General features: G+C 37.3%; 1 protein-coding gene across 4 annotated transcripts in view; it reads right to left on the bottom strand.

Annotated features, from left to right (window-relative positions):
* Window positions 1-24830, bottom strand: part of spry2 (sprouty RTK signaling antagonist 2) — a 356144-nt gene that overhangs the window by 30796 nt on the left and 300518 nt on the right. For all 4 annotated transcript variants that reach the window (XR_002921577.2, XM_024294322.2, XM_036215493.1 and 1 more), the window contains one exon: window positions 20157-20243. Coding sequence is in view for 3 of the 4 variants with exons in the window: in XM_024294326.2 (XP_024150094.1) it covers window positions 20157-20243 (87 nt within the window). In the remaining variant the exon portion in view is untranslated. The remainder of the gene's footprint in view (window positions 1-20156; window positions 20244-24830) is intronic.

The following is a 24830-nucleotide window of genomic DNA, read 5'->3' as shown; positions in this document are numbered from 1 at the left end:
TAAAGTGTCACTTTCCCCCCCCCTCCAGTATGTTTATAAAAGTGCATATGAATCTAAATCCCTATAAAAAGGCTCTCCAGCTCAGAGTTGTTGGGAATAACACCCGTTTTTCCGCCATCAATTGCTCAATCTCTTTCTCTCCGCTAAAATTGCTCCCCGTTCTTTTCCCTCTCGCAACAAAAGGGTGAATAGCAGGCCGTCTGAGCAGTGGAAAAGGCCTTAATGTCCTCAGGAAGCCAATGATGCCTAAGCCATACCCAATGTGCCATGAGCCAATCGCGGTGCTGCATTAGACCGGGCAGGGCAATCTGCTATTGGGCCCAACGTGAGCAGACTGGCGAGCAGCAGCCTGTTTAATGGCCTGGCTTTGGCTGCAGAATCCAGAGCCGGTCGGGACTGTGAGACAATTCCCCCTGGTTATTAATATTGCAGTACTCTGTCCTGCTGGAAAACAGCTCTGCTGCGTTTTCAGAAACACAATCAGTTGTTATTATGGAAGTGCAACGTGAAAGTTTTGTATTATGGCCTTTAGTCTTCAAAATTCTTGGATGTTTGTGCTTATTTACAGTGCAGCATTCTAATAGTTCCCAGCAGTTAATCAGGATCTGAAGTTCAATACACGCTAAATATGATTTACATTGGGCACCAGGAAGCTGAATCTAATCTACACTTTCCCACAAGTGTGCTAGTACTTTTGAAGGAAATCCTTCTTTACTGAAACTATTTTCATAGATATTGTCACTGGTTTAGGTCTATCTTTCATAAAAAAAATCAATTTTACTAAGTGGCATGACTCGGTTCAGGTAGGATTGGTGCAACAGTGTCACAGAGGGAAACGTATCAGTATTCTAAACAATCCATCCCACCACTGCACTTGGAGTCCAACAGGCACTCACAGACCGAGACTTCCAATGAGGGGTACAGAATGCGGCAGCGGTGGCCATAAAAGCATAAACTCTGCTGCTGCAGTGTGGGATGAAACAGCGACTCATTCTTTCCTATTAGTGCTACTTCTTAATCAATGTAATCTGCAACTGGCTGCTCTGGAGATGATCAATCTGTGTATAACATGATATCAAACACATGGTCATTTCTGGACCAATAATACAATACGTAGAGATACAACGGAAAGAGTTTGATAGTTTTAGTTTCTCCTTGTTTGCGGTTCCCTGTAAAAACCCCAAAAAGATATTTTTTTCCAACCCTCGCATATACACTTTTGAATGATCAAGATTCACGATATATTAGAGAGAAAATATGCATTCAAGTGGCAATCTGCAATAAAAAATAGATGTAAAGGAGTTTAAATGTTAGTTTCGGGCTTCCATCTTCGAAACTCTTGCGTTCTACGCAAGTTTCTACAACCGTTTTGGAACTCTACATACAAAACATACAACCACTGAACGTGTGTTGATGGTTAAACCGTGTTGACTTGTGACCAATGGGACGTGGATTTGGTAGTGACGTATGGATGGCGTTCTTTTTAATTGATAGAAGTGCCAACTGTTTTAAAATTGATTACGAGGGAGAAATTAATAATTAGGGAAGTAAGTATGGAAGTATATGACATCAAGTCTTTAATATATATCGGAGTAGAGGTGTGGAAAAGAAATCACATAGCAAGATTTGTGATGTTTGCACCGCTTTTACATTTCACACAAAGACTCTTCCAACTGTAGGTAGACAGTACGACAAAGTAGACAAAGAATAAGAAGCCCTTCCCTTACTGTATTATTCCTAATTAATCTTTTGATGATTGTAATACAGTTCAATTTAACTGTATTTTATTTGTACTTTTTTGTTTTAACTGTATTTATTTTCTTGTGATGCCTTTCGGCCCAAGAATTCCTTGAAAAAGAGCTCAAATCTCAGTAGGATTTCCTGGTAAAATAAAATAAAATATTACTGTGTCAACATTAAGAACACGTGGCAATTTCACGTCTTGTATGTAGCTTTGGAGGGCAGTTGTTGCCCTTACTTTGAGAGTTTTACGATGCCAACGCATATCCGTAGAGAATCAGTGCTCTGTCTCCCCATCTGGTCACCAGGGAGAGCCGTCTCCAGAGTACTGACTGCACTACATCTCCCACCAACCCCAGCGCACAGTTCCTGGATGCTGCTTAGCTGACTCCAATCTGACAATCATCCAGCTGCTTCTCAGGCAGCACACAGAGCCACACTCTGTGCGAAGTATTGTTTGTGCCACTCTGCCTGCATTACCGAGCATTCCTATCAGGACCTGATCTTCTGTTTCTGACCCTGCTTATGCTCTGATTGCCTGCCGCCTGCCCTGAAACTCATCTGGACTCTTCTTGGTTGTGATAGACCTCTGCCTGTCTCACCCTGATTTAGCTTTGTGAACTTTTAGCTGATTTGACTGATTTTTTTGCAGCCAGCTTTCAAGTCGTAGGGGTGTGAACTTCTAATTAGTTCACTCTTGATTGGCAAGAGTGATTGCCATAGAAATGATGACACAGACCAATTTGGACCAATCACTACTGACTGGCTACAACATGGTGAAAAGTCTGTATCACGAAAAAAATGGCGACTGAATTGACTTCATTTGGTTGCCATGTTCTATGGATGACATCACACCCACTCGATCCAGATTGTACAGTCAATGGTCTCTACACACCGTGTTCATATGCTAACATTGTAATGAAGTTAAAGATCTCAGTACATAAGATTTCTATGAATTATCTAAGTTACAGTAATTGTGTGCAACTAAGCAGAAATCAAAAACAAAGTCTCTGATAGAAACTTGGATACATTTTGAATAACTAGTGATGGTTTTGTGGATGGGTTGTCTTTAGTGCTTGGACAGCCCATGACAGTCATTGTCATTCCTGTAGATGAGCCAATGGGGTGACCCAACATCCATTTGCAGCTAAAACTGTCATCAATTCTCTGGATTTGGACAGAAAGAGTACAATTCTTGAGGAAAAACGTTGCAACAGCTGCTAGGAAAATGGTTGAATGTGTCCACCACTGAACACCTGCCGTCCACTCAAGCTGAGGACTTATGGGAGCCGAAGCGTCAGGGGAGAGAAGTCCCGGGATAACTGGGACTGGTTCCTTAAGTCTGACCTAGCTGCAATATACTCTAATGTTTCTGAATATTCCTTCAACCTGTTTTGTTCAAGGAATGTCTAAATATCCAACAACAAACTGAGAAATAGGCTACAAAATCTTACATCTACCTGGAAAATACTTTTTCCTTGTTAGTTTGATTTGCTGGGAGGCCAGGTGGAGAATGGTGTAAGACTCCCACACAAACTCTTAGCTTGTACATTTAAAAAGTACAGATGCGTTTGGCAGCAATTTGGCTCAGGACCTTCGTTAACCCGTGTGGGAGTTCTTCGCATTTATCACGCTTTCTCTGGCAGCTTTAACCTCCACTTTTATTTTCCAACATTAGAGGAAAAAAAACCCAAAACATCTTTTATGTGGAGGCTTCAATGCTGTTTGAACTTCGTTTAGGTAAATCTTAAAGGCTGCTGGGGTGAAATGAGCTAAAACAAGCAAGATGACTCAAAGCGCCATGTTGTCTCCCATAAAAGAACAATGAGATCAATGGTCTGACACAAAGCATCAGGACAAGCTCTGCAGTGCTCATCCTCAGGTAAGGACAAGACCTCGTTCTTTAGATTATACACCCAAGTACATGCATTTCTTTGGATTTTTTTGCTGTAAAATCTGATTCCAGATGGAAAAAAGTGAAATTTCTGACTACTATGAATTCAAGCTGTCTATGTGCTAAAACTGGACAAACCAGGTGGCCAGCAAGACAAGCCTGTAGAGCAAAAATGTTTATGTACAATTTTTTATTGGCATACTTTGAGCGACAGGTCATAGTGAACACGCAACAATACGTAAGGGAAAGTAAGGAATGTCGTTCAAATGTTTCATTACTTCACGATACACTTACCTCATGCACAACAATGGTACGTTCCATTTTCATCCCTTAAAGTGGCCGTACGAGTCTCAAAGGAACTGCAAGACTGCGCTTCCTTTAAGGGCGGCAAATTTGTGTCTATCGCCTCTCTTTTGATGTTTAATGCTTCGAAGTTGTCCTGGGATTCATTTATTGAACACATCATGGAAAACATGGATGATGTTGAACAGGGATTTTTTTTTCTTTGACGAATGGAACCAAATCCGCCTGGTATCCGTCACATCATGGTGGCTGCTTTCCTCTATTTTTAATTTTTGCTTTACTAGTTTGTTTGGAAAAATATATTCATAAACTCTTGCTAATTTGCTAAAAATAAAAGCCTCTCATTGTACAGTAACTACAGTTTAAAGCCAGACAGCGAGCGCTAATTAGCATTTAGCTTAGCTCTAACACAGCAAACATACATTTTAAATGATGAATAATCTTTTTTTGTTCTGTCCTGTTTTCCAGACTGCAGTGTAACACGCTCTCTCCTCCTCCTCGTCTCAGTTTGTTACTGACCTAGTTTGCAGCAGCTGTCTGAAGTCTCGCTGTCTGTCATCTTCAGATGAGGCAAAAAAAAGCAGAGGAGGAAGGGGGTAGTGGTGTGGTTTGGGGGCAAATGACGTGGTGGAAAGAAGCGCTGTGTTTTAGACAGTAGATTCCGGGTGGAGGCTTGTTTTTTTTTTCCTTATTCTTCTGCACAGTCGTTTGATTCGAGCAGCAGAAGTTTGGAGCCAAAGGCGGCGATCCTTCTCCAGGAACGGCTGCATCTTTCATCCCAAACCCATGCCGGTACCTCATTGCTTCCCATAAACTGCCATTGAAACGAATGAAACAACAGCCTCTGTTTGGATCCTCCCCGCTTGTCTTGTCGTTTTTTATCTCTAAACAAGCAGGGTGACGAGGCTGCGGCGGAAACAAGATGAATATCTGGAGTGGAGCCAGTGCTGGCTCCGCTGTGTAGTAGGAGTAAACACAAACATCTTCTTTTCCCAAAGCAGAACTTCAGGACGTGTATCGTAGCAACTGCTGTCACCTTTTGGCCTCTAACCCAACAGAGTGATATCAATTATTTCTTTGAATTGCAGCTTGATGGATTTTATAATTTCATGAAAGACCATCAACCTAATACATCTGCCTTAAACACAATATAATCCAATGAGTGCCAACTCCATGAAAGGAAGGAGAAACACTTAATTTAGCATTAAAACCACAATGTAACTTTTTGTCCAACCTGCAAAAAACCTAAAAATGTTTATATCTTCATTCTAGTGTGATTTTAGTTAAAGGCTTTTTGTTTCTTTTTGCTTCAACCCTAAAGCCAGGGGTGTCCAAATCAAGGCCTTATCTGTTGCTGATTACCTGGATGAGGTGTGTTTAGCCAATTAGGAGCTTCAGTGGCAGGCTGGTTGGGAAACATGTAGGACACCGGCCCTCGAGGCCTGGATTTCACATCGCCCTTGGCAACACGGCCACTTCCAATGAAAAGCCACGTTTCGAGGTTCAACATTTTCTACGACCATTTTTGGGCTCTACGTAGAAACCGTGCAGTCACTGAATGCACACTGAATGGACTGATTTGTTGGTGTGATTTCTATGACACCAAGTCTTTCATTTATCGGAATAGAGCTGTGAAACAAAAAAGCCTGGAGCACGAGCACATTTGAGTGCATGTGCTAGTATTGAGTAGATCCTTTCCCAGGAAGCTAATATTTGGTGGAGGACATGCACTAGTAGACAGTAGAGAAAGAACAAGAAAAAGAAGCCCCTCCTTGCTTTTGCAGTGTGAACACCATAGGCTACAGGCACATTCAAGAATGTGTATCACTTACCTAGAGTGAAAATAGCTTTAAGGTTTATTAAGTCTTAAAGATAGTTTTATTTTACAGTATTTGTCTGCTACTATTACCTCCTGGTAACCTCTACTTTTATTACAGTCAAGTATTCTAGGGTTGGGTCAATCGGAGTATCGATACCAAGGTGAAGTATCGATACTACCGTGATGAGATTGATACTTTCCTTGCAGTTTTTCTTCAATACGTACAGTACAGAGCTTGAATTTACTTATGGAGTTCGTGGAGGCACAGGGTCTATCTTTCTGCAGGGTTGCCAGATTGGGCAAAAAACAGCCCAATTTGAGTAAAACGCGCCCAATCTGGCTTTTTTATTGTGTTGTTTGTATTTTTATGTTTATTACAGTGTTGCTTTTGCTTACTTTGTTTTTAATAGTGACTTTGATATTTTATTATTATATCCCTAAATATATGTTTGTGGTACACTTAAATTTTTGCTTTTTTAAATTTTGCACTACTGTTACTGTTTTCTTCTTATTATAATTGAATTAAGCCATTTATAATAGACAAATTCTAAATTCAATGCACCTTCAGTACAGATGGATGCATTTAGCTGATAAACATTTTCTTATTTTCTGATAGTCTCTGTCCTGTGTTTTGTTAAACATTTAATTAACACAAAAAACATGTATTTCCGAAAATATTTTATAACAAAATCTGTATTGGTATCAATATCGGTGACAGTATCCCTGTAATCACTTGGATTGATTCACACGTGTGTGTTTCACAGTAGTTACTCACTATAACTTTGTTCACCTTTCGTGGTCTCGCCATTTCATCAATTTTTTAAGTGCAATTTTGAAGATTCCTGATTGGTTATAGGCTGTTGTCAGTCACCCTCCTCTAGGATGTGTCCCCTGTACAGGATGCATTCAGTTTGATCCAAGTTTACACAAATCTTTTGTCGCGGTTGTATCTTTGCTTTCATTCTTTAAACTCTGGACTTATTTTTCTACTACGGTTTGAAGAGTTAAAGCAAGAGAGAAAAGTGTAAAAAAATTTTTGTCTGTCTGAGAAAAAAGTATGAAAAGGTGAGGAGCTTTACCACCTTAAAGTATGTCGAACACGTGTGTCAAAGTCAAAGCTGGTACAAATGTAGAATTTTGACAAAATGCATTTTTATGGAGAGTAAAATATTAAAAGTTATTTAACATTTAAGTTGATTTATTCTGGGATAATATTCCTGCCTTTTCATTATTCATACTTATGTTAAAAAGTTACGGTTTTAAAGTTTTGAAAATTGGTAGTCTGCTGTTTTTTGGACCATTTTGGGATTTACTAAGATTTTTTTTAGGCTATTTTTGAGTTTATATTTCAGCTACATGCTAGCTGTTTTGGCTAATTAAGTATTTTTTCAGTTTTTAGGCTATTTTGCAGTTTAGCTAATTTAGGCTGGCTATCAGCTTCAGCGTTTTCAGCTATCGGGTTCTGTGTTTTTAGCTATCACCTTCTGCATTTTCAGCTTCAGCGTTTTTAGCTAACAGCTTCTGCGTTTTTAACTATCTTCTTCTGTGTTTTCAGCTATCAGCTTCAGAGTTTTCAGCTATCAGCGTTTTTAACTATCTTCTTCTGCGTTTTCAGCTATCAGCTCCAGAGTTTTCAGATATCAGCTTTTGTGTTTTTAGCTAACAGCTTCTGCGTTTTTAACTATCAGCTTCTGCTTTTTCAGCTAACAGCTTCTGAGTTTTCAGCTATAAGCTTCAGCGTTTTCGCTTTCAGCTTCAGCGTTTTCAGCTAACAGCTTCTGAGTTTTCAGCTATAAACTTCAGCGTTTTCGCTTTCAGCTTCAGCGTTTTCAGCTAATAGCTTCTGGGTTTTTAACTGCCAGCTTCTGCATTTTCAGCTAACAGCTTCAACGTTCTCAGCTATCAGCTTCAGAGTTTTTAGCTATCAGCTTCAGCGTTTTCAACTAACAGCTTCTGCGTTTTCAGCTAACAGCTTCTGAGTTTTCAGCTATCAGCTTTTGTGTTTTTAGCTAACAGCTTCTGCGTTTTTAACTATCAGCTTCTGCTTTTTCAGCTAACAGCTTCTGAGTTTTCAGCTATAAGCTTCTGCGTTTTTAACTGCCAGCTTCTGCATTTTCAGCTAACAGCTTCAACGTTCTCAGCTATCAGCTTCAGAGTTTTCAGCTATCAGCTTCAGCGTTTTCAACTAACAGCTTCTGCGTTTTTAACTATCAGCTTCTGCGTTTTCAGCTAACAGCTTCAACCTTCTCAGCTATCAGCTTCAGAGTTTTCAGCTAACAGCTTCTGAGTTTTCAGCTAACAGCTTCAGCGTTTTTAGCTATCAGCTTCTGTATTTTCAGCTATCAGCCTCTGTATTTTCAGCTATCAATTTCAATGTCTTCAGCTATTATCACTAGCATCTTCAGCATCCAAATTCAGCATTCACGCTAGTACTATTGCAGGTAATGCTTTATATCTAGTTCATACTTTTGTTTTAAAAAGTTATGGTTTTAAAGTTTGAAAAAAAATCTTTTAGAGTTATCAATAAATCATGTTTAGCCCGCAAACTAAGGTGTGTTTTGGATTTTGGCCTCTGTCGCGATTGAGTTAGACACACATGATCTTGATTCTTTCACACATCGTGGGCTATTTCACAAACAACTGCGATAAACGAGGGAACCTTAGTGATCTCTAAGATGGTGCTTCAATCAACCCTATACTTTTTTATTGGACCTTGATATTTAGAGTAGGCCATTGAGTGTCTCGTCCTGGTTTGACTATTTTTCACCAGCAGAGAACTTGTCTCCAGCCATAAGGGCGGACGTACGTAAGGCTGACAACACTGCTGCTGTTTATGGGCTTTGAACCAAACCAACTCTTATTTTCAATCTTACTACATTGAAGCACAAACACAACAATCAAACATGGACACCACGCTTGGGCTGCTGCTTTGAAGAGATATCATACAAAGACTTCAAAAGAGCATCTATGTGTCTTTCTGAGACAAACATTGGTTTCGTTCTTTAAATTAGTCCTGACATTTACCACGCTGTCTTCCCCAGTACTTACATAATTACAGACTTTTTTCAAGCCTCAGGAAACTTGCTAATTGGTAAGAAGCAAAGACTTGTACAGTTCTTTTATGAAGTCACATCAACAGTATTTGATGAACTCGTGTATTCAGTCGAGTTCATTCCTGATATCAAGGTATTTTTTTCCATTCATAGTCATTTCCATTTTTTTTCGAACCAATGTGGGATATGAGAATCAAAATGTGATATTTTTTCATGCTGCATTCATTTATTTTCCATTTATTTGTCGCCTTGAATTTCCATTTCGTTATTTTGCATTTAGCTTTGATGAAGCTATCTTTGCTGATTCTTTATCAGCTTCCACTCCTGCTTTCCACTTTGTCCTCTCATTCTTCCTCCATCACTCAATCAGCTACATTTATTTCACAGTTTGTCTCCATGTTTATGCAAATGTACATTTCTATTCGTGTTAATGGATATCCCCTGGTTGCAAAGAAGGTTTTATTAGCTATCTAGTAGTCAAAATGAGCCTTTCCTAAGCTAACTGCTTTTAGCTGAAATGCATAATAAACTGATAGCGTGATGCTGACTGAATACAGAAATTGACAAACAAAAAGGAGTTTTTCTCAGATAAGATGAAACCTAAGAAACAGATTTGAAAACTGACACGTTCAAAAATGAATGAGTTTTTCCAAGAGTATAAAACATTAAAGTGTTGCTGTCTCCATATTATGAACTAAAATCCTGTTTATTTAATTTGTTCATTTTTTTTACTGTGTAAGAAAATGATCAGATAAGGACGTAGTAAGGACTAAAAAAACTGATTGGGGCATTTCTACTTGAAGCTCAATGGTCAATATACTGTATCAGAAAACAAAATATAGCATAAGAACATCTATCAATCTGGAAATGATTAAAAAGCCTTCCAGAAATCAAAAGTGTGTCATAATCCACGAATGGGGAGAATTTGGTCAACTTTCCAAGAATCACATACCAGCCAAAAAGCCTCAGAAAAACACAACAAATACTGTTCCAAGAAGCAGAATTTCCTATTAAGAACTGAAGGACTTAGTTGACTTCATCAGGGTCCACATTTTAAAAAAAAATCAGAATTCCTTTTAGTTTATGACCCTCAGGTCTGCTGGTGGTCCCGAAGGTCAGAACAAAAGCCCAGAGCGAGGCCGCATTCCAGCACTGTGAGCCACATTTTAGCTTCAAGTTTTTAAAAATGTCCCATGTTTCAATTTGATTCACGCACTGTTCTTATCCTGTGAGATTTTGTGGAACGTATCTCAGCATTTTTATTATAAATACAATTTTTTAAATTATTTATTTATTTTATATAAAGCAATTTGAGGTGTTCTGTAGCAGGAGAAGTGCTCTATAAACAATTTGAATGTATGACAATCAGAGATAAATGTGGAGAAAATGTCAAGAAAAAAACGACTACTAAACAAAAATACGTTAAAAATTGTTTTATATTTGACAAAAGGCACTAAAGATATTTGAGGTAGCCGGCCAATTTGACAACCTTTTGAAAGAAAAACAGGAAAGCAAGAGTCAAAAGACGGTATGTCATCTTTCAGCTGCTCCTTATTACAGGTCACTATTATACAGAATAAAGTAATGATATTGGATAATGATTGGACGCCTTTCTTGGTGAACCAGCCTAATACCTGGACAACCAGTCATGAAAAATGGAACCAAAAATTTTTTTTTTTTTACCAGAAATCGTTATTGGAGAATTTTCTCATTCAGTTTATGTTTCGGTGGAAATATTTACTCTGGTAAAAGGAAATCCTCAACAAAACAAACATCTTGTGAAATTTTAGAATGTCTTTGGCCATTTAAACTGGACAAGTCAGGAAGGATGGTCATACTAAGCAGTGTTTTTTACTATTAATATATGTTTTAGTTTAAGTTACAGCACAAAACCCTATTAATAATATTAATCTATTCCTTAAAACCAATTTAAAACCAAGAGTACGTTGAGCAAGGTCAGGTCACTAAAGAACCACTAGTTGGGGCTTGTTGCACTAAGTAAATCCCCACTCAATCAAATTGACAAAAACAAATGTTGTTCCAGAAATAAAAACTATTGTCAGTTGTATAGTATGGAACCCCTAAAGGGACATTGAAGTAAAAATAAATAAATAATGGTTTGTTTGTCTAAAATTGAAGAAAAAAATATAGCAGCTGGTGCGCACCAGTTAGTACTCAGAAAAAAAAACATTGACTTCAATTTTTAGATTTATTTTTTCTGTTTCTATCTGGTGTGCGCCAGTTACTATCTTGTTAGTAGCCAGAAGAGAAAAAGAAAGTTCACTTCTGTTTTTATAAAAAACATTTATTTACTTCAATTTTTTTCAGTTACTATTTGGTTGGTGTGCACCAGTTAGGAACCAGAAAAAAAGCAATTACTTCAATTTTTAGGAAAAATAACACTTTGAATTTTATAAAAAACATTTTTTTTTACTTCATTTTTTTATTTTTTTGTTACTATTTGGTTAGCACGTTATTATCTGATGTACACCTGTTAGTAACCAGAAAAAAAATACTTAGAATGTTTTTTTTATAACTTCAATTTATATATATATATATATTTCAGTTACTATCTGGTGTGCACCACTTACTCTCTTTTTAGGAGACAGAAAAAAAATTACTTAAATTTTTAGAAAAAATATTAAAAATCACTTTAAATTTCAGAAAAAAAAAATTTTACTTCAAGTTTTTTTTCTTTTTTTTAAGCAACTATTTGGTGTTCAGCAGTTACTATCCGGTGTACACCAGTTAGTAACCAGGAAAAAAAATTACTTCAATCTTTAGAAAAAAAAAAACTCTTGTTAGTAAACTTGTAAGAAAATACTAGATCAGTTGGTGACCAGAAAAAAAAAAAAAACTTAAATTTTTATTTTTTACTTCAATGTCCCTTTAGAGACACCGTAGTGTAGTAATATTTGCATTATTTTATCAAAAATATTTAAAAAGGACCATAATAAACCGTTGGGTTCCATCACACTCTTGGTATTTTAAAAGCTCAATATTTTTGGGATGACAATCCTGCTATTTGCATATTTAGTTATGGTGGTTAAAACAACAAAATACAAATATTTAAAAGATTTTTAAAAAAATTCAATTTCCTCAAGAAAAAACTCAAATGTGACTGAACAGAACGGAGGTGATGAAAGTGGAATATTTTAAGGACAAAGTCACAGCTCTGGAATGGTAACTTCACATATTTCGTATTTTTCAGTCTAAAACACGGGATGTCACCTTGAGCACTTAATAAAGAGCAAATAGACACTTTTGTGGCTTTTTCTTGTTGCTTCAAAACAGATTCAGCCCTGAACTCATTTAGCAGTTTGCTGAAAGCCAAGTTTAGCATTTTATTATCAAGGTGGCCATTATAACCTCAAAAAGCAACCACCTGAAAAACGTATTTTTCTGTTTATAAACTTACTTTTTTGCTATGCGAATTCAAAAACCCTCAAATCTGTGGAAATATGAGTCTCCACAGTCAAAATATTTTACAGTTTGATTAAAAACTGTGCTGTTGCTAGTTAATTTAAGGTGAATAAAAATGAATAAAACATGTCTTTTACTGTTCTGGACCTGTTTGGTCGACACATTTGTTAATAAGCCTGAAATGGTGCTCAGTCTGCATCACCTGAGCGGTCAAAAGCTGTCAGTTCTTCCCTCGCCGTGTGCCGTTTGAGAGGAGCTGCATTGGCAAAATGCCACGGCGAGCCATTTATTCACAAATCGAACAAACTCAGCGTTTTGAATCTTAAATTATTCTTTCCACTCTGGACTTGGGAGACAAGTGGACACGCCTGACCTTGTCTCCACTGTAGCTTGGGGCAAATTAACCCAGTCAGGGTGTCAGCGTTGTGTGTGTGTGTTAAAGGTGTGAGCTTTGTCTGAACTGGATACTGCAGTAACTTCCTAATGCTGCTTGTCAAAACGGGCATTGGCCCTCCCTCCAGCCAATTAGTTATAATAGAGATTTCCATGAGGCCACAGGCTTAACATCTTAACCGTCTAATGGGATCTTTTTCTTTTTTTTTATTCTCAGTCTGAGTCGGATTTGAACTATTTTTATATCTTGGCGTGGGAAAAAGCCTATTCGCAACAGCAGGGTACTGTATCTTCCTAAAAACTGTAGTTGTCTAAAGGAATACTTTCATTCACAATGGATTTTAGTCAATAGATGTACATAAAACACAGATTTTTAATTTTAGTTTTGCTCTTTAAAGCACTTACTTGGTGGTTTTGTTCTCATAAGGATTTATTTTCTTGTATAAACTGGTTCACCTGAACTCTAACGAAGAACTCTGGTCCACTTGAAGAAAGGATCTCGGTTCATTTGCTAATAAACTCAAAATGAGAATGCCCTTAAAGTAAAAGAGAAAAAATAAATACAAAAAATAGTAAATAAAACTTTTAAAACAAACCCTTCCCGTATGGAAATCAGCCCCACCCCCACGACAGGTACTACGATATTGTTTCAGTTTCAGACTCTGTATTTTTTTACCCTAAAAGTGCCACAAAAAAAAAAAAAAATATTACATTTGTACAAAATTAAAATTATTCTCTACTCTACTTTGGAGTGCCCAGAGATCACGAAATGCACTAGAAGTAATGAAACTAGTGGAACTACTTTAGCATCAGCAAGGCAAGTGCAACCAAGCACCATGGCAACAAGCATCCCAGCCCCGCCTCTCTCCTCTGCTAATTCAGTGTATCCCAGCTGTCCAGCAGCAGAAGCACTCGGGTTCCCTTGTTGGGTCCAGATCAACTTGGACCTCGAAAATGATTTAATGCCAAATTTCTCAAGAAAGAAACACAGTTTCTCTGGTTGGTGGTACCAACATATTATATGAGAATATTCATTCAAAGTGATGCTGCATACTGTTTCATACAGTTCATCCCAATGGAATTAGATCTCAGGGATACTTTTAAAGTTCCCACTCTGATCCTCTTTTGATGTATTTTAGAAGCATTGTCAGTGGTCTTTTAATTATGATTATACCAAAATTTTTAAAAAGTATAGTTTTCTAGGATATAGTTTCTGCAGAGCATCAGTAGTTAATTTGAAATTCACCTCTTAGTTGTGGACGGGGCCACTGGTGTGGAGTAATCCCTTTGTTTATCCTCTCTACCAGAAGCTTACAGCTCTACTCAGCCCCAATGAAACATTTGTTGCGACAAAAATATCTTGTAATATTGGAGGTTAAAGCCAGACAAGTAAAGCAAAGACATACATGAATGGTGTGGACTCCTGATTGTAGTTTCTATGTCACAAATGCAATCTTTTTCATAGATTTGTATTGACTTTTTTTCATTTGCTCCTGATTCACAACTGTTTGAATAACTCAAAAATGAAATTAGAAGCTTCATTTTCTTCATTCATGTCCTCCATCACCAGAAAAATGCCACAAAAACCTCATTTTAATTTGGTCTTTAATTACACAAAGGAGTTAAAGTTTTGTTGTGAGAAATTAAATAAATGTGTTATCTGCACACAGCCTAACAACATTTTTTGATACACTGTAATAATATAATAATTGGGTTCATTAGTTATTTGCCAATGTTGGTGATCTGTATTTAGCTAAAATAAACATTAAATCACATGTGTCAAGGCCTGGGGGCCGGATCCGGCCCTCCAAGTGATCCTATCCGGCCCTCCAGATCATTTTATTTTATTGTTATTAATGGACCGATGTTATCATGTGCTTACTTCTAACTGTATAATTTTGACAACATATATATTTTATGGAGAGTAAAATATGTAAAGTTTTTTAAGGTTTAAGTTGATTTATTCTGGAATAATATTCCTTCCTTTTTATTATTAATAATTATGTTAAAAAGTTACGGTTTTGAAGTTTACGAAATTGGCATCATGCTAGCTTTTTGGACTATTTTGCCATTTACTAAGAATTTTTAGGGTATTTTTGAGCTCAGCTAATACTTTTTAGCTACATGCTAGCTGTTTTGGCTAATTTGAGTTTTTTCAGTTTTTTAGGCTATTTAGAAGTTTAGCTATTTTTTAGCTACACGCTAGCTGTTGAGGCAAATTTAGACTTTTTTTTAGGCTATTTTAGATTTAGCCAGTATTTTTGAGCTACTTGCTAGCTATTTTGGCTAAATTATTATTTTTTGCCTATTTTGGAGTTTATCTAATATTTCAGCTTTATGCTAGCTATTTTGGCCAATTTCAGCATTTTTCAGTTTTTTAAGCTTTTTAGAAGTTTAGCTATTTTTAGCTACATGCTAGCTGTTGATGCAAATTTAAAATTTTTTTAGGCTATTTTAGAGTTTAGCCAGTATTTTTAGCTACTTGCTAGCTGTTTTGGCTAAATTATTATTATTATTATTATTTTTTGCCTATTTTGGAGTTTATCTAATAATTCAGCTACATGCTAGCTATTTTGGCCAATTTCGGCTTTTTTCAGTTTTTTGGCTAAGTATAGCTATTTTTTTTTAGATACATGCTAGTTATTTTGGCTAACCACGATTTTTTGTTGTTTTTTATTTTTTTTAGGCTAATTTTGCATTTAGCTAATATTTTTAGCTGGCTATCAGCTTCAGCATTTTCAGCTATTGGCTTCCGTGATTTCAGCAATCAGCTTCTGCATTTTTAGCTATCATCTTCAGCATCTTCAGCAGCCAAATTCAGCTTTAAGCATTCACACTAGCATTATTGCAGGTAATGCTATAGATCTAGTTCACAATTATGCTTAAAAGTTAAAGTTTTAAAATTTTGAAAATATAGTTTTAGAGTGTTCAAAAAATGTTTATCCTGTTCGGTCCATGACCTAAGGTATGTTTTGGATTTTGGCCCCTTGTGCGATTGAGTTTGACACCCCCGCCTTAAATGGTCAAAAATATATCAGACAGTCCAAAGATTTCCTATCTGTAATTTTTTTGGACCACTTTATAACACGTTAAATGCTAAACTGTAACATTCTTTCCGTTGCATGCATCAAAGTTTTCCAACTCGTTTCTTATTTCACATCATTTTAAGTTCGAGTTAGTTTAATCAAACCAGGAGAATGAAACAATATCCATCTACCTAACCATTCTCAGCCTCCCTTGCCTCACTAACACTGTCATTATGTGACGCAGTGCCGTTTGCAGATTTCCCTCTAGTCGAAACACTCATTACATCTGTTCCTTCACCCGTTTTTCTGAAAGTAGGCCACCACACACGTTCTTTTCTTTTCCTGCCTTCTAAAGAGTCCTAAACTGATACATACTACAGTTTTAATGTGCCATTTCCTGGCATTGACGCTGCAAATGTGGCTTTCTTGCTTAACAACCTGAGCGTCTGTAAGCACCCTGGTGGTAACGTTCCCCACGTAAAAGGAGAGGCACCTTAACAAGAAGGCGTCTGTCATTTCGCTGGTAAGAAGACCATTTTAAATGCCCCATAGGGGGTATATATACATATATATGCAGTCCCTGCTTCGTCACATGTCCATGACATATATTAGATATTAAAGGAAATGGGGTAAGACAGATAAATGAAAGTTGAAGACATAAATTATTAATATCCAGGCAACCCTTTTCTCCTGCTCGCCCCCTCATCCCCTACGAGTTTTCGTCTTACTGTGCCATGGCGGAATACACTCTTTTAGGACCTACATAATAGAGTCACTGAGGTACATAAGAGTTTTATTTCTCAGAACTGACGGTCAGCGCAAAGGAGCTGCTGGAGACGGAAAGCTTTCAGTTTGCAGGATAACAAAGGGGCGCACCTTCGCAATCCTCCTGTGAGACGGATTCCTATTCATTTAGCAAGTAATAAACAGTCACACTATACCTGTCTGGGGTTCCGCTAAATCCCTGTGGGGTGTTTGACGCTCTCGTTTGGCAGGTCAACATTTCAAACAGTGGATTTATTTTTATTTACAAGGGAACAGTAGCTCTCGCAGGACAAAACGAGTCGGCGAGATCGGGTGTCGACGGAAAGCGACACAAGCGAAGTGTGTAAAACTGATACGGAAAATACAATAATGACTGGCAGGAGAGTAATCCGAGCTGCTTTTATTGAGCTCGGCTCCAGCTTTTTGGGGTTATTTTCTTAGACACAGGAGCGTAATGGATCAAAATAGTAAAAAAGACGCTTAATTTGAAGCTCAGTTAGATGTGGTCCATGATGCTGGTGTGTGTGATTAGTGAGACGAGGTTTCTCGAGTAAAAACACATGAGAAAAGCATAACACGATAAATTATGATAAAAAACAAGAAACGCTTTTTTCTAAATATAACAAGAAATACAGATTTTAAGAGTATATGCAAAAGGCACGTGTCAAAGTCAAGGGTAATTCTATCCGGCCCTCCAGATCATTTTATTTTATTGTTTTTAACCTGTATAATTTTGACAAAGTATAATTTATGGAGATTAAAATATTTACAGTTTTTTAAGGTTTAAGTTGATTTATTCTGGAATAATATTCCTGCCTTTTTAGTATTCATGATTATGATAAAAAGTTATGGTTTTAATGTTTTAAAAATCGGCATTCTGCAAAGTTTTTGGACTATTTTGACATTAACAAAGATTTAAAGCTAATGTTTCAGCTATATGCTAGCTGCTTTGGCTAATTTCGGCTTTTTCATTTTTTTGTCCACTTTAGAGTTTGCCTAGTATTTCAGTTATATCCTAGTTGTTTTGGCTAACTTAGGCATTTTTTAGGCTGTTTTGGAGTTTAGCTAATATTTCAACTACATTCTAGCTGTTTTGGATAATTAAGGCTTTTTTTTTTGTTTGTTTTTTAGGCTGTTGTGGAATTTAGTTTTTATTTCAGCATGCTACCTGTTTTGGCTAATTTTGATTTTTATCAGGTTTTTTTTTTTTTTCCTAATTTGTAGTTTGGCCAATATGCCAGCTACATGCTAGCTGTTTTGGCTAATTTCGATTTTTTTCAGGTTTTTTTTTCCCTTAATTTGTAGTTTGGCCAATATTCCAGCTACATGCTAGCTGTTTTGGCTAATTTCGATTTTTTTCAGGTTTTTTTTCCCCTTAATTTGTAGTTTAGCTAATATTCCAGCTACATGCTAGCTGTTTTGGCTAATTTCGATTTTTTCTTTTTTTCCCTAATTTGTAGTTTAGCCAATATTTCAGCTACATGCTAGCTGTTTTGGCTAATTTCGATTTTTTTCAGGTTTTTTTTTTCTAATTAGGAGTTTAGCCAATATTACGACTACATGCTAGCTGTTTTGGCTAATTTTTTTCTTTTTTTTTTCCTAATTTGTAGTTTAGCCAAGATTTCAGCAACATGCCAGCTGTTTTGGCTAATTTAGGCTTTTCTTTTGAAGTTTTATTTAGCTGTTTTGGAGTTTGGTTAATATTGTAGGCTGTTTGGCGAATTTAAGCCATTTTTTTAGTTTTTTAGGCTATTTTGAAGTTTAGCTGTTAAATCAGCTACATTTTTTTTAAATCTATTTTAGCTTTTTAGGCTAATTTGGCATTTAGCTAATATTTTAGCTTTAGCACTTTTAGTGATCAATTTCAGCATCATTCACACTAGCATTATTACAGGTAATGCTATATATTTAGTTCATAATTATGCTAAAAAGTTACAGTTTTAAAGTTTAAAAAAATTAGTTTTAGAGTGTCCAATAAATGTTTATCCCGTTTGACCCATGACCTAAGGTGTGTTTTGGATTTTGGCCCCTTGTGCGATTGAGTTTGACACCCCTGGTATAAGGGAAGTGTGTTTACATGTTCCTGGTTAGGCTAAAACACTGGAATGCTTTGCTAATGAAGCAACAAGTCCACGATTTAAGACCAGCACAGCTGAAATGGCTTCTTTTTTTTGCATGCTGCTCTGAGTCCACCATCATTTCAGTGATTTTCAAGGACTTTCCTGCACTTGTTGCAAAAGGATCACCATGGCAACAAACATCTTGTGTACAAGCAAAAGCAGCTCATTACCATTTTAAAATGTTAAGTGCCTTCAAAAAAGAGCTGAAATCCCTTTCAAGCTGAAAAGGAAGCCTCACACGTGAGGAGCTGAAGCAAAAGCGGGATGAAAAAGGCGTGTTTTTTTAAGTTTTAGTCATCACGAGGAACAATCGAGTAAGCAACGAAGATGAACACTCTTGGACGGTGGTGGTTCTAGCCTGAATGGCCTCGTGAGCAGATCCATCCCATGCATCACCTTGCCAAACAAGTTTCCTTGGCGAAACAAAGGTAAGTACTACCTAATTTGTTCCTCGGATAAGAACAGTTTCCAAGTTCTGTCAATATGGAATGGAAAAAACTAAAACGGAAACTTAATATACTGTTGTGTGTTGGCATGCTGGGGGGACTGAGGCTGGAAAGTAGCATGAAGCTAAATGGGGTTAAAAACATCTCACCCTACATTCGATTAATGTAACTGCAGATGGTCCCTAATAAAAATGAATACAAATCAAAAATAACTACTAAGACGGTCATCGTAGCTGGTCCTTGGGGGACAAATGTGGAGCAGTAATGCAACTAAATAAAAAGCGGTTTGACAAAAAAAACACTTTTAACAGGATACACATTGCTTCTCACACAGTTTTCTCGACAATCTATATGTCACAAACACTTATTAGCGTACCTTGTAGCCATAGGGTCCTCAGTAACCGCCTAGCAGTAAAAAGTTGTGAACATACAGTCAGAATTCACCAGTGAAATAAGTTTAAATAAGTAAAACATCTTGATAATTTCTTAAAATATCATTATTCTCCTTTTGTTTTGACCCACCCCTATTAGCCAATAACTGAAGAGCCCTTTAGTCACAGGGTTTGGTTTACAAGCTTTGGTCTGGAACAGAAATCTCCTATAGATCCCAGACTGATTACAGACCCAACGCAAGATTCAGGACTCAATCCAGACCAAATTACGTAGACTCAGTCCAGAACGAATGCTTTTTTCCAGACTGAATACAGCCTTAAAATCTTGTTCAGGTGAAGCTGAATTCGATGGGTCTTGATTCTCATCTGTGGATTAGCCAAAAAGTCTGACCCGGATAATGCCTACGGTTACTATGGCTGCAGTTTACATCTAGTTTTCGAAGTATATGCAAAATAAAAAAGTGGAAACACTGGTGGGAAAGATTAAAAATTCCTAAATAACTTCACAAAATGTTCACAATGTGCACATTTTTGTGTTATTTGTCTAAATATGATTACAATTCAGATTTATTATTCAGTACTTAACTTGTCGTTTTATCAAATATCTTTTCAAATACTACAATTTGAGTGTACTCCTCAAGCCTTTCAATAGAAACTAAAAACTACTGGAGACTGGAGTTGTTTTCAATGTCATAGTAGTTTATGAGGAGCTGACCTCTATTGTTGCTCCAACCCCATAAAAAAAGAAAACACTGTGCTTATAGTTTGAACCTCACACCCACCTCTACATCTGTCACTTGCTTCCACTCCTTCCTTTCTTTTTCCATCCGTTTTGTTGTCTTTGATCCTGGTGGGCAGCAGGAGCGGAGCTGGGGGGCACAGGAAGCATGTGTTGAGCTCTCAGATTCAATGTCAGTGAACACCGACATGTTGGATGAACTTTCATGAATCTTTTTCACGCCACAGGAAGGAAAAGTGCTTCTAGTGTTTCTCGATCTATGTAGGGAAAATCAATAAATATACATTCTTTATATCCCTTACGATCCCCTAGTAGTTAACTCTACAGGATGTGACATCCTTTTTACATATTCCACCTTTCTGTGTTTTGTTTTCCCAAAAAACAATGTACTTTTATGTAAGAGTACAAGTTCCCACTCAGTCCACTTTAGGAATGTGTATCTTTTCTATGTGTTTTCAACTGATGAAAATAACTGATCTTTTCTGTTCCACCTTTAGAACTAAAATAAACGAGATCCAAAACAGAAATTTTCTATTGATTGAAAAAAGAACCTGTGTGGCACAAGAAAAATATGAAAGTTCTGTCTTTAGAAGTTTGTAGGTTAGAGTTGAATTCTTCAGATTGACAGGAGTGTAATTAGTTTTTTTTTTTTAAAGTTTGAAGAGAATCCTTTTACTGTGATTTGTGGGGCAAACTGGTGGTGGAAAATAACACTTTGGGATATGTTTTTTCAAAACCGTGCCATTCAGAATCAACCAGCAACACATGAAAAAAACACTCTCTTCAACCGCTAACGTGATCAACATCAATCAACTGAATGAAAGAGGATCTAACAGCAGTCATCAACATCCAGAGCTCTAACAGCTACCGTTTTTCCAGTTTTATGCATTAATAAAGATGTTTCTACAATTCTGAACACTTTTGGATTAGGTTAACGTCAGGACTGGGATTAGAGTTAGCGCTAGGTTCAGGACTAAGGTTATGATTAGGGTTAGAACTGGGTTGATTAGGGTTATCGTAAGGATTATGATTAGGATTAGGGTGAGGGTTATGATTGGAGTTAGCATTGGGATTATGACGAGGGTTAGTGTTGGGGTTATGATTAGGGTTGGTGTTAGGATTAGGGCTATGATTAGCTTTAGGGTTAGCGTAAGGATTATGATTACTGTTAGCATAAGGGTTACGATTAGGGTTAGTGTATGGGTTAGGATTAGGGATAGTGTAAGGGTTAGGATTGGGTTTAGTGTAAGGGTTAGGATTAGGGATAGTGTAAGGGTTATGATTAGGGATAGTGTAAGGGTTAGGATTAAGGATAGTATAAGGATCATGATTAGGTTTAGGGTTAGGTAAATAAGGCATCGGGGGGTTGTGTCCGCCCCAGACAAGAAACTTTGATCTTTGAAACAAAGTCCTACCCACCCATACCACAGGGTTGTGATCTCATTGGTTTTGTTGTAGAGTCTCTACTTCTGGAGTTACGCCCACTTTTTTGGCAATTTTATGTGTATCTCCGGAACGGAAGGTTGTGGGGTCTTGGAAACTCATGCAGCATGTTCAGAAGGGCCAAACTATGTTCGACAGAGCTTTATTTCAAGTCTCTACGACCTTTCGTTCTGGAATTGAACACCAAAAACAGTGTAGTTCCAGAAAATTGTCTGTCCAGAACCAATTTATGAGTACGTCTCAGACTATTTAGAGTTGATTGGTAAAGGTTTGTAGTCAAGCATTTTGAAAACATGAACCACCAAGTTAGGATGACCCAACTTCTTGAGACCCTAGTCCCCAGTTCGAGCATCACTGGTTTTGGCCACGTCCAGATCCAGGCTCCCAGTTTACAGACTTCTTGGTCCTTGGGTTAAGGTTAGGGTCATCATTAGGGTTAGGGCAAATTGTATATATCCGCTTCCGGTATGCTGATTTTGACACGGAGAAAAGTTGCTTTTCATATTGGCTTGCCGCTTTTCTCTGAGAAATAATCCACTGGAATTACGTTAATTCCGTCAACAGTTGAAGAGTTACGGTACTGATTTGTGCAATTGTTAACGCCGAACTTTTAAAAATAACAAATGATCAACTCTGGTCAACCACTGCACCCTGAGGAGCTTCTTTTTGCATTAGTGTAAAAAAGCCCATTTGATATTAGCAGATAAAATCCTTTATTTTTTCCCAAATATTTAAGGTACTAATCCTCCCCTTAGATCCAAATTCTGTTCTAATTGGTTTACATTTACGGCTGCAGTGTACAACAATTTTTATGTCATATGCTGCACGTCTTTAAGAGCAGATACTGTTGAAGGTGCGATAAACACTATCAGAAGAAATGGTTTTATGATTTGTATTGAACCAGTCTCTTCTGACCCAACTTTTACTTTTCTGCAAGTCTGTAACCCTTCAGTGGCCACAGAGGAGCTTTTGTTGATCAAGTGGATTGGAGTGATGAGTATTGCACAGGAATGTACTGTACTTGTTCTGGTTGGATCACTGAAATTTAGAATCAACCTGAAGTTATCAGACTTAAAAAAGGTTGGACATTTTGTCTCCCATGAAAAATAGGTAACTCTAACACTGGAGATTTAGCATTTGACCACGATAAGGCCACTTCTAAGGCCTATTGAGAAATGCATAACATTTAAATGTCTACAGTTGAACCCTTGTTATTGGCCAGATATAAACCTAAACCAAGTTATGTCATTCAAAGAGATAAAATATCACATTTTAAGAACTATAATCTGTTTAAATAAGACATTTGGAATTTCATTTTTAAAGATGCTTTACTGGTAATTTCCACTTTATGGTTTCCAGGCTATACCTCCACTCAAATTGTAAACAGGGTTCTTTTCATTTATTAACAAAAGAAACAAGTCTAAAATTATAGAATTAAAAAGCAAAGTTCTGATCGTGATCAAAGATTTATGTAGATTTAGCAACTTGAATGCAATCAGTACAGGACGGACAGGACAGAAGAGATTTGTTGACAACAATCTACAACCAATCAAGATACAGAACACAATGTGCTGGCAAAAAAAAAATCCACCAAAATTGCATTAATGACCCCCTCTGACAAAAATCATGTTTTTTGAGTTTTTGGCACATACATGTGGCATTTTCCTTTTGAAAGAGAACAAATGTAAGAAGAATTCCCTTTGTTTTTGCATTTGTGAGTATTTCTCCTATTAAATTGCTGCTAATTAAACAGTCGCAAATTAATGAACCATTGTGATGTCACAACAGCTGATCTGCCCCGCCCAGAATGCACAGGTTCAGGAGAAGAGAAGATGATATCTTCCTAATACTGTTCCAACAAGAAAACAGCTGAACCTTATTTTCTGTTTGATAATATGACAAAATACGTTCAAATTTCTGCCATGGCGCTAGCGCTAATCATCATCTATCAAAGGAGACGTCGGCTTCTTATTCAGGCCATGGAGCAGCGAGGAACATAGGAGTGACTATGGATACATTGATTTTGGGAAATCTTGGTTGGGGATTTTACAGAGGAGTTGTGGATCCAACAATTCTGCCTGACACGCTGTGGGACCTCTTGCAGCACCCACTGTGCGGGGCACAGGGAAGACAGTTCTCATTTCCTTTTAAATTTAAATAAGTGTTTCCGTTGCAGTTTTGCGAAATACGTCCATTTTGATACACCACAAAAACCATCTCCTCCCAGCAGCAACATTATTTTTAAGTATTTTTTTTCCTCTAAATTTTCCATTAAGGCAATTTTTTTATCGCAAATCCAATTTTTGCAATTTCAAAGTAAATTGAATTGCAGTTCTTGAAGTTCTTACTTTCTTCGTCCGAGCTGGCATCTGGCTCAAAACGATACGACTGGACATTTCCGCTAACACTTGACATTTTTGTGAAGATTTAAGAAAGTGGGGGAGAGGGGGGGGTTAGGGGCGGGGCCACTCAGCTCAACACTAATGGCCACGCCCACGAAGAGGAGATTTTGGAAGCAGTGGCTTCAAATAAACATGAAAAATGGCTTTTTGAGACATTGGATCCAGTTTGGCAGATAGACGAACAAGTCTTAATGAAGGAGGTTTTCAGGTCTTCTGAAGATTTATTTTCTCCATCAAGAAATGTACAACTGTGAACAGCATACAAAACGACTGTGGGTTAGCAGGATGCTAACGTAGAACTGCTAGTTGCTAACATTCACATGTTCTAGACACATTTTAACAACAAACTCATTCATTTTACTTACAGGCATAGAAGAAAAATGAAAGTAAAATGCAGTTTTGAGATCATTTCATTCACTGCTTTCTTCTTCCTGTACTAAAACTAAAACCGCAGCACTCCTGCTCCACCTAGTGGTCAAACGGTAAAACAACTCAGACTAGAGAACAGAACATTTAGGTTGTGAGATTTTGGTTAAAAACTTCTTTAAAAAATTGTTAAAATTCTCTTAACAGTGAGACTTTAAAAGGTGAAGCACGTAATATAGAGGGACCACTGTAGTGGACTTCCAACAAGCTCACTCCTGATTGGTTAACTCAGACTGACACTAACCAATCACTGCTTACCTACATCGTCTGGCTCCAACATGGCTGACTTGTTATTAAGCCGTTTCTGTTTCTTCTTACTCACCCAGTACACACGTGGTGCTACACATGCAAATAATTATCCATCCATCCATCCATCCATCCATCCATCTTCCTCCGCTTCATCCGGGACCGGGTCGCGGGGGCAGCAGTCTGAGCAAAGATGCCCA

The sequence above is a fragment of the Oryzias melastigma genome, linkage group LG2 (assembly GCF_002922805.2).
Source record: "Oryzias melastigma strain HK-1 linkage group LG2, ASM292280v2, whole genome shotgun sequence".
NCBI lineage: Eukaryota > Metazoa > Chordata > Actinopteri > Beloniformes > Adrianichthyidae > Oryzias > Oryzias melastigma.
This window is presented reverse-complemented; position numbering and strand designations above follow the sequence as displayed.